This window comes from Echinops telfairi, unplaced genomic scaffold, assembly GCF_000313985.2.
Source record: "Echinops telfairi isolate 266 unplaced genomic scaffold, ASM31398v2 ScPeMD7_4;HRSCAF=17, whole genome shotgun sequence".
In the NCBI taxonomy this organism is placed as follows: domain Eukaryota; kingdom Metazoa; phylum Chordata; class Mammalia; order Afrosoricida; family Tenrecidae; genus Echinops; species Echinops telfairi.
Genome location: NW_022103900.1, coordinates 18,158,666 through 18,169,910, shown reverse-complemented (window position 1 = coordinate 18,169,910; position 11,245 = coordinate 18,158,666). Strand labels below are relative to the sequence as shown.

At 40.5% G+C, this 11,245-nt stretch overlaps 1 protein-coding gene across 2 annotated transcripts in view; it reads right to left on the bottom strand.

Moving 5' to 3' along the window:
• The window catches only part of ACVR1C (activin A receptor type 1C), a 70,394-nt gene that overhangs the window by 11,362 nt on the left and 47,787 nt on the right, over positions 1–11,245 (bottom strand). Inside the window, exons 2-4 of one of the 2 annotated variants that reach the window (XM_004703805.4) lie at positions 6,519–6,749; positions 2,085–2,252; positions 819–975 (exon numbers count right to left, since the gene is read on the bottom strand). In XM_004703805.4, coding sequence (XP_004703862.1) covers positions 819–975; positions 2,085–2,252; positions 6,519–6,749 — 556 coding nt within the window. The remainder of the gene's footprint in view (positions 1–818; positions 976–2,084; positions 2,253–6,518; positions 6,750–11,245) is intronic. The other variant, XM_045299467.1, reaches the window with a different exon arrangement.

The following is an 11,245-nucleotide window of genomic DNA, read 5'->3' as shown; positions in this document are numbered from 1 at the left end:
TCTATCTATCATCTATCTATCTATCTATCTATCTATCTATCTATCTATCTATCTATCACCTATCATCTATCCATCTATCATCTATCCATAAGTGTCCTGGTCTGGCTCCTCTAGAGAACCCTGCTCACACAGGTGTCTATAGGACATAGTTTCAGGAGTTCCCTCAGTGTCCACCAGGCCAGTAAGGATGACCTTTTTGATTATTTTGAGTTTTGTTGTACATTTTTTCTTCCACTCTATCCAGGCACTCCTATTGTGATCCCTTTGGGTCACAAATGTTCATACTAACCATTCATTTTTGAGCTATAAAGGCTTTGGGGAAGTTATACACTATTGATGTCTTCTTTTCCAATTTAGGGTCAAGTGCATTCATGGTATGTGCACTCTCAACCTAACATAATTCCAGCTCTTCCACCATTCTACACAGTCAAACACTCCTCCTTGTTTTATAACCGCTGTGACCACTCATCTCTTGAGGACCGTTAGAAACTTCTTTCTTAGACCTAATGATTTGCCATTCTGATCCAACCCCTCTATACAATATCCCAGGAATCCATGCTTATTGGGAAGTTCTACATCTTATACACAGTCCCTGGTTGATGCAACAGTTAATGTGCTTATTTGCTAACAAAAAGGTTGAAAGTTCAAGTCCACCCTGTTTTCTGAGAAGAAAGGTTTGGTTATCTACTTTCAAAGAATTTGCCATCGAAAACTCTATGGAGCCCAATTCCACTGTGACACACATGGGGTTCCCACAAGTGAGACTTGGCCTGAGGGTAAGCAGAGGCCTTATACATTACTGAAGTAATTCATCTTACCTCTTGGTTCCCACTTTAGGATTCTGAGGTATGTCAATGGCGTTCAGTACTGAATCATGCCTCACAGCCAGCCCTAAGTCAGCTATGGCACAAGTTTCACATTTTTTCACTAAGATATTTTTTGATTTTATATCTCGATGAGCAATAGCAGGCTTGCCTGTGAAACAGAAGGAAATAATATTCATGCTTTTTAATGAATATCAAGTCTCTTTAAGATAAATATCACCTCCTCAAAAAACTCTTCCCTGACAGCCCCCCTCATCTCCATCACCATACTCCATCTTACTCCCTTCACTGTGACTTTCGTGATCTAAATGATCTCCTTTATGTATGCGTGGATGTATTATCTGTTGCTCCAATATAGACTGTAAGCTGCCTGAGGACAGTGACCTTCTCCGTGGCATGTGGTGGGCACTAATGAACATTTGCTGATGAACCACTTCAAACCTCTGCTACTTCAGACCAGTGATTCTTAACTATGACTCAAAGAGGGGTTCTTGGAAACCCTTTCCCAACTACATCTCTGCGGCAGCTTTTCTTCATAGACTCCAACCAAAACAAAGTATTATAAAAAACCTGAATCTAGAAGATATAAAAATCCAGACATAAATGAGATTTATAAAACTGTAGAAGAAAATTGTTATTTTCATTAAAGTGTTGGCATTACAAAATAAAATACTAAGAAAACTAGATTGGTGTTTACTTAGTATTACTGTGGTTACTTTAAAAAATTTTTCCATTTTATTTCTAACATGGCAAATATTAATAGATAGATATGATATTTATATACAAAAAAATTGGAGAGATTTTCAATATTTTTTTAAGAATTAGTGACAACTTGAATACAATTGCTTCCACTAAAGTTTGATATTAACACAATAAACAGAAAAGTGATTGGGTCTTATATGGCTTCCAAGTACATGCCGCATATTTTTTTCTTTAAGGCCACCTTAGCTTTTCCACTTATTTTTATACAAGGATAAACATTTACATCATTGGATCCTCTAACTATGATTTACCCCCACAGAAAGACTCCCCAGACATGTAAGCTAAATGGCAAAGATGAAGCTGTGAGTAACTGGAGTCTCCTCATGGCAAGAGCTAACCAAATCATAACAAAACTGTCAGCTTATAAAGTAACTTTTGTGTTTCTCTAAATTGATAGTTAGTTATAATAAACTAAGAAATACCCAAACACCAAAATACAAGATAATGTTTCTATTCGCATACTCAAGGAGAAAAATAAATTAGAAAGAGACTAAATACCTTGGGTACCAAGAATCTCCATGTGCAGGTGCGCCAGCCCGCTAGCTATTGAAAGTGCCAGCTTAATCATCCCAGACACTGTCACTATGTTTCTGTTCAAATAGTCATACAAAGATCCCTGTTCATGATATTCTGACACAAGCCAAAGTTGAGTCCAAGTTCCATTATCTGTCAGGGGAAACAAATTATTGTGGAAAAATATGACTAAAACAACATTTGCCAATTCAATGTTTTTACAGGTTCAGTTCAATGACATTGATTGCATTGATCATGCTGTGTGACCATTACCCATTTCTGCTGCCAAATTAGGGGAAGAAATCATTTTATTGCTGTTCATATAGGCCAAAGAAACAATTGCCAGTGATTGAAGTGACTTTGTACTGTGATAAAGCAACATTAATTCATTTAGTGATAATCTTAGCAGTTTAAGTTAGGAAATGCTCAGGACCTTCAGGGTAAACCTTCATCCAAATCGCAATAAAAAGATTTTAAAAATAAATCAAGGCCAACAACAACAAAACCCCAGAATTCCTAAAGATGTTGCTATATTGTTATTGCTATTGTTGTATGACACCAAGTTGACTCTAACTCATAGTGGCCCCAAGGGACAGGGTAGAGCTGTCCCCAAAGTTTCCAAGAAGAAATCTTGACAGGAGCAGATCGACAGGGCCTGGCCTCAAACTGCCAGTCATTCGGTTATCAACTGAGCAGTTAACTGCTGCGCCACCAAGACGCTTTGTTAATATATTGCACCCATAATAGCTTTGCTGGTATTTGTACCCATGAAGCAATGATTCTAGCTACAAAATAATTCAATTTCAATCTTCTCAATACCAATATCTACTGGAGCCCTGGTTGGGTTATGGTTACACTTTGAGCTGCGATTCACATGGTCAGCAGTTCAAAATCACCGGCAGCTCTTTGGGAGAAAGGCTGGGCTTCTAATTCCCATAAACACTTACAGTCTCATAAACAGTCATAGGGTGTCGTAATGAGCCAATATTGACATGATGGCAATGAGATTGGAGTTTTTATGCTAATATTTACTGGCAATAGCAACCATACGATAAGAGAAACCACTGAGAAATGCATCTAGTCTCAGGGTTGGGTTGCAATTTATTGTGAACCTGTAAGAAGATTTTACTAAGAAAAATCAAAAATATAAAACATTTGGCCAAATATTATCACTGTCAAAAACTTTTAACCTTTCCAAAGATGAAGTTGATCCTTTTCCCCAAAAGTTTATATTCAGTGTCAAGCACAGCTACTAGGTATTTTCAAATAACATCCTTTACTTATCCAAAAATTAATCAGCTTAAATATGTTTTCAAGTACCCAGAGTTGAGTTAGCCTTTGGAATAAAGTGCAGGGTAGTTCTGACGTGTTCTGACACTCAGGGAAAGGAGACTATAATGAACATTTTGTTAAAAAGCACTTTCTGTCAGGTGCGCTATGAAGATGAGCTGCTCATTACTCAAATACATGTGTTCTTAGTCCAGGTGACAATAATGGCTCCTAGAATTGCCAGGGTCAACATAACAGGATGGCATTCGCCAAGGAACTGACCACATAACAAAACGAATCCTCCTGAGATCTCTCTTCCAACTTGGCCATCTTTACCGTCATGTCAGCGCTGTCATCAGGAAGATGACTAAAAAGTGTAACCGTAAGTCTTGCAAAAGATAGCATGCATGCAGATGAAAGTAATGTCACATGTCATCATTCCTACTGCCACGGACATGTAAGGATCTCACAAAAGTGGTGGTTGTTGTTGTCATTGTTAGGTGCACCCAAGTCAGTTCTGACCCAAAGGGACCCTCTGCACAACAGATAAAAACACTGCCTGGTCCTGGGCCATCCTCACAATTGTTCCTAACTTTGAGCCCCTTGTTGTAGCCTCTGTGTCAATCCGTAGTGTCCAAGGTCATCTTTTCCATTGCCTCTCTACTCTATCAAGCATGATGTCCTTTTCCAGGGACTGGTCTCTCCTGACATGTCCAAAGTACGGGAGACAAAATCACACCATCTCTGCCTCTAAAGAGTGTTCTGGCTGTACTTCTTCCAAGACAGATTTCTTGGTTCTTTTGGCAGTCCACAGTGTTGCAATATTCTCCGCTAGCACTGTAATTCAAATGCATCCATTTTCTTCCGTCTTTATTATTCAGTATCCAACTTCCACATGCACATGAGGTAATTAAAAATGCCCTGGCTTGGGTCACACACATCCTAGTTCTTAAAGTAAGAACATCAAAGATTAAACTCAGCAGAATAAAAATCATTATCTGAGCTCTTTTGAGCATGCTATTTTGTAATCCGATAAATAATATGATTAATTCAACCACACCAAGATGGTCCACATAGCCATAGTCACGACAGCTTTGACACCTTTGTGAAAAGTTTGAGCTCATATAAACTCAGCTTTGAACCTTAGATAATTCGGCCCAAGATAAGGGAAAATGAAATTTCGTACTAGTTAAATGAGAAAAAGTCACATTTTCAATAGTCCATATTAGTTTCAAAGTATATTGAGCTACAATTTTGAAAGACTGTATGCCAATCTCCCTTTATTCACTTTCCCCTCATTGCCATTGAGTGGAGGCCGACTCACAGTGGCCCCATAGGACACTGTGGGTTTCTGAGACTGTAAATGTTCACAGGCATCGAAAGCCCCATCTTTCTCCCTTGGAGCAGCTGGCGGTTTCCACTGCGGACCTCACGGTTCTCAGCCCACCAGCAAGCACTCCTCCACCAGGGCTCCTTCTTCTCCCAGGACCCTACTAAATCAGGAAAGAAAACTCGTTAGCAAACATAATGATGGCCCAAATGTACAAACAAATGCTAAGCCTTTCCCAACCATCTATTTACAAGTGAGTAACTTTATGATCAACTTTATACCAAATAAAAATAACTGTGGGGTTGGGATTTCCTCAGGTTAAGTCCGACTGGATCCCTGATGACCGTAGATAAATTGTTTCATACCTTTTTAGGATAAATAGTATGTTGTCTGCCTCATCAAAATTGTTCTTGGTGTACTACCATATGAAGTAGGAAAAAATAAGTAAATAAGGGCTGGATTGAGGTTTTCTTGCTTTTTCCCTATTTCTTTTTTGAAAGGACATTTTAAAAGGCACAATGAAATGAGTAAAGCTATGGAAGAAAAAGAGGACGGAAAATGCACAAATTTTGTACTTGGGTTACTCAAGGATAGATATTTTATGAGCACTGATTTAAATACCTGAACGTTAATGCTCTGTCAGCTCCATGAAACTCAAACAGTAATACTATTGGGGGCTCAGCATTCAACCTTAAAATATAAACGATGCATAAAGAAACATGAACAAAAAATTCACTAAAAATGTCTTGCCTGCTGCCACTCTTAACACAAGCTAAGGAGATAATGCTCATTGAAAACCCGAGTCATGGAAATGAAACCTGTTATACAGAGGAAAAGTGCAGTTCAAGCAAGAGTGAGTATTCAGGGGGCATTTACAGCTTGGCCTGTATCGATCGGAAATACTTTTCTCCTCGCTAGTTAACAGGTATTCATTAAAACCTCCAAATGGCACTCTTTTGCCCAGAATCCAAAGTCTTCCCACTACCCTCCCAGACACTTCCAGATTGCTTCTTCGCTCGGTAACCAAAGAAGTAAAACCTTGCAGGCCTTTTCCCCAGGGGCTGGTCCAGCTCTGTTTTCCATTGTGATTGGCTGGTTCTGGTAACATATGAGTCAGCAAGTATTTATGTAGTATCATTGTGTTAGGCCGGGTTGACTGGAGGAATAAATCCAGTGACACTCATATATGAGTAAGAAAGAGTTTTATATCAAGAAGTTAATTATAAACATCCCAGCCCAGTTCAACTCAAGTCCGTAAGTCTGATACTAGTCCATAAGTCCTTCTTCGGACTCACGCAGCCACATGCAATGATGCAGAATGCAGAAATAACACAGGCTGGTAGGTGCAATGTCTTGTGGAACCAATGGTCGTGGACACATCTCCAGGGTTCTGGCAGGAACCAGGGTCCACCAGCAGGAGGGTGAAGGCAGAGAAAAAGAGAGCAGAGGTCTCCCTGGGCACTGCTCATGAGAAGGCCATGCCCACAAGGAGATACCATCAGGCGGTGACCTGATTGACAGGTTGAATACCACCCCTACACTTTATATATCATCAAGTTGACATGAAATTATGTAACTACCACAATCATCATAATTTCATATGACACATTATTCTCCACAACAGGAAAAGTGCATTTTGACACAGACTTTGCAAAGTCTTCAAAACTTTTTTGCCTTCAAAATGTCCCATTATCTTTTTATTTTTATCACAAACTTTTTTAGGGCCTTTTCCTATTAATACAGAGTTTAATTTATGTGCTCTCATCTGATAGCAGGCATAACACGCTTACTTGCTGGACCCAATTAGATGGAATATATACCTTTGTTGTCAGCAGCAATGAAACCAAGGATGTTTTCATGTCGCAGCATAACAGTCTGGTAAATTTCTGCCTCACGAAACCAAGATCTTTCATCTCTGGAGGAGAAGATTTTCACAGCCACGTCTTCCCCACACCATCTTCCATGCCACACCTCACCAAATTTCCCTTTCCCCACTATTTCCTGAAGTACAATTGTCCGTGCGATTGTTCTTTGAACCAAAAGAGGCAGACCTGAGCAAAACAGAAGTAGAATGGATGGTAAAATAGGCACCTGTTTCAGTGGGGGGGGGGGGGACTGTCATGGTACTTTGGCATTACAAACAATTAAGCACCTGAGTCATTTTACTGAGTTTTAAAAATAATACGTACATTCACATCAAACCTTGTTCTAAGTAAAAAATATCTCACATTCTTTATTTGAAAGTCCTTTCTCATATTCAAAATTTTAAAACTTCTTAAACACAACCTGTGTGTCTGATTACCTAGAAATGCTACAGACCTCCCTATTTGCCCACCAAAGGCAGTCAGGTTATTAAACACACAGGCTAAAAAATGTATACTTTTGTTAGACTCTAAGATAAATTGTGTAGTTGCTGGTATAACTGGAAGGACAAAAGAAAACCTTGTGAGTTCCTTTTAGAAACCAAATTAATGTGAGAAAAATGAAGAATCCAATCCACAGGTCAAGTGAAGCAATGCTGAAAGTAAGACAGAGTCATAGAAAATATTAGAAAAATATTTCCCTGAAATAAAAGCTTTCCCACAATAAGTATTTTAAGAATATGTAATATGTTTACATTCTTTGAACCAAAACCTCCACTTTTGGAATTCCATCCAAAAAATGTCAAGCAAAATACAGGAAAAAAACATGTGCCAATGGTGTAGTACATCGTTATATCGGGAGAATGGCCGACACAAGAGAAATGGTGAGGTGGAGTGCAGAGACTGGAGTACAAATAAGAAAGCCCAGGGCTGGAATTCCAGCTGTTCCACGTGCAGCTGGGAGAGAGCTGGGCTTTCTGCTCGAGTCAGGATGGCAGTGTTGGGAACTCACAGGCAGTCCTGCCCTGGCCCAAAGGGTCCTGTGACTCAGTATCAACTCAGTGGCAGTGAGCCTTGCTTCCATTTTTGTTCTTTAATGTGTTCAATAAGGGTCGACTTATTGAACTTCTCTGAGTTTCAGCATCCTTGTCTGAAAGAAGGGTAGATCATGTTATTACTTATCTCAAAGAGATGGGAGGAGAATAAATCAAAAGACGGGGTTGCACGTGTTCAGGTCCTAGCATGGTCTGTCATAACACGCATTCAATCATGTATTTTTTAATGATAAGGGAAAATATGTTGACTGTAATGTTAACGGAAAACAACAGAGTGCATTTTATCCATATAAATAAATGGATTTGGCTATTTAAAACATGCAAAGGAAAAGATTTAAAAAGAAACATGTTAAATGCTGCGATGGTTGTTAAAATTTGGTGGAATCAGGAGAAATCATTATCTTCTTTCTACTGGTCTAGTTACGTTCTGCTTTTCCGTTAATTTCAGAACGGGCATTTGTTACTCTTATAAGAGGAAAAATGCTTCAGGAAGTTATCATAAGGAACATATTCGGGGAAGTCTTCTTTCGTTGTTGCAGACCCGAAAACCCACAGGGGCAGCTGTTCCCTGTTCTGTAGGCAGTGAGGTAGGACTTTACTTTATTCTTTTGACTGGGAACATAAAGTTGACACCTCGGGGATCACCATCTATCAGAGCTGAGATTCCACAGAAGGAGCAAGCTGCCCTGTGTCATAGAAGCCACCACCCGAGATATAGTACATTCACCAAGAGTTTAAGAGCAAATCGGTCCATTTTCCTTTGTTGCAAGAATTAGATCTTTTGGAAATATGTTCCTGACCAAGTCAGGGACAAACATCACAGTCTTGGGTTGTCAACACCTGACAGAGCTGCCTCACTTTCCAGGTGACCGCCAATAAGGGAAATTAGATGGAAGAGGAAGTGCCTGATTCTGTTCCATGAGTAAGTGTTGGTGATGGAAGCCTTGCTGTGGAAAGATCCCTTGGCTCTCTCACCATCAGGGGCAGTAGAACTGCAAGCTACTTTCAGCCAGTGGCCACTCTCAACCCTATGCATCTAATGATGCAGAGAAAAAACATCTCTCACATTATTTCAACTGAAGCTTAGGAAATCATACATGATTTGGAACACTAAGTATTTTGGGGTTGTCTTTTTTTATAAATCATTTTATTGGGGGCTCATACAGCTCTTACAGCAACCCATACATCAATTGTATCAAACACGTTTTTACATATGTTGCCATCATCATTTTCAAAACATTTTCTTTCTACTTGAGCCCTTAGTATCAGCTCTTCTTTTTTCCCTCCTGTCCCTACCCTCTCAACCTTGTGGACACTTGATAAATTATAAATAATTATGATTTTCATATCTTACACTGCCCACTGTCTCCCTTCACACACATTTCTGTTCTTAGTCTCCCTCAAGGGTTGGGGTGGGGGGCAGTTATATGTTGATCATTGTGATCAGTTCCCCTTTCTTCCTCTTCTCCCTCCTCGGTCCCCCTACCCACATGGCATCACTACCCCCATTACTGTTCCTGAGGGGTTTATCTGTCCTGGATTCCATGTGCCCAGAGCTCTTATCTATACCAGTGTACCTGCATTGAGTCTAGCTGGATTTATAAGGTAGAACTGGAGTCATGATAGTGTGGGGGGTGGGGGGAGCATTAAAGAATTAGAGTAATGTTGTGTGTTTTGTCAGTGCTGTATTGCACCCTCGCTGAGTCATCCCTTCTGGGTGACGCTTCTGTGAGGGATGTCCAAATGTCTACAGATGGGCTTTGGGTCATTGACTTCGATATGATTGTTTTGGGTCTTCCGAAGCCTGATACCTGCTCCCGTTGACACCTCATGATCACACAGGCTCGTGTGCTTCTTACATGTGGGCTTTGGTGCTTCCAGGCTAGATGGGCACTTATTTAACTTCAAGCCTTTAAGGTCCCAGTCATTTTGTAATAACCAAGTTATTATAGTTATTTTGTAATAACCAAGCACCATCAGCTTTCTTCACCACATTTGCTTGACTTCAGTGATCGTGTCTGGATGGTGAGCATCACAGAATGATAGGTTAATAGAACAAAGTGTTTTTGCAATTATGGAGGACTTGAGTAGAGGCCCAGTGTCCATTACCTTAATACTTAACATATAAATATATACATATATAGACCTATATCACTACCCTTATATATTAATACATTTTTACATATAATGCTTATATTTATACCTCTATAAATGTCTTTTTCCTCCTAGTTCTTTCCTCTATTTCCTTTTACTTTCCTCCTGTCCCACTATCATGTTCAACCTTCATTTGGCTCTCAGTAATTCCTCTTTGCTACATTGCACTTGATCAAACCCCACCAGGCATTCTATAGCCCCCTCACCATCAATTTTAGATCTCTTGTTGTCCCCTTGTCTCTGGGTTTGTTGTCCCCCCTCCCCCCACTTCCTCCTCTCCCATGTCCAACAAAACCATCAGTCCTATTGTTTACTCCTTAGGATTGTAAACAATCCTGCCTATCTTATATAGATAGACAGTGGGGGGAGCCTATAAATGGTTTCAGGTCTGTCTGCTGACCTTTATGAATGTGTTCTGATCGGGTCCGATGAGATGCCAAGCCCCGCAAGACAGAAGTCCTATTTTCGGTATTCCTCGGGGACTTCGTTGCTTTGCTCCCCTTGCTGTTGTACTCCCTTCATGGTTTGCCCCAGTGGGCGGTGGGGGGGATAGGTGTGTGGCTCTCAGACCCCGCACAATTCCCACCCTGTGTCTCCAGTGCTGTCCCCCAGTAGCACTGTGGTTCAGTGGGGGCAATGTTGTGTGCCTGGTGGGGCCAGCCCTCTCTGTGCATTGGCTGCTCTGAGCAGGAATGTCATCCTCTAGGCTTGACAGGCCAGGATGCAGTTCTCTCCCTCTCCCTCCCTCTCTCCCTCTCCCTCTTTGTTTGCTTGCCTGTGGTCTGGGCAGACCTGCTACTCTCCCCAGGCTATATCTTTGGTGCTGTCCTCTGTAGTGCATTCTTCTGGGGTGGGGGTTCAATGTACCTGGAATTGGGGCTGGCCCCAGTAATTTTGTTTTTCAAGTGACCTCAGAACCAGCCTAAAAATGTGTATATTCTGTACAATCAAATTCAGAGCTAGCTCTCAAGGTGCATACCCATCCACCCCATCACCCCCCAAAATCTTTACCATTTATATATTTTTTGTGCTACGACTCATGACTCCTTTCTTAGACCATTCTGGTTTAACGACCTCTGTTCTATCTGAGAGGGAAACCCATGGTCATCTTCAAAACATGTAAGGAGCAGCTCCAAAAATCAGTCTTCCTATCTCACATGGCCAGGCAAGCTAGCGTGTTTTTGGTGGAGCTAACCTAGGTTCAATCACTCAAATTTTCAAAATGAATTAAATTCGTTTTCATTGAAACTTGGCACAGATTGTACCTCTCTGGGCCATGCCTAGTTGTTGTCAGCGCTTGAGAAATTGGGTACAATGCTGCCCAAGAGTCACTATCACAAGACAAATTCTAAATCCAAACAATTTTCACTTTTACAAGAAGAATACCAGCTTTCTAGCCAACAATTTGATTCTGATTTATAAACTTTGCCATTTGGAGATTTACTACCTTCTACAACATAGTACCTAATTTTTGCC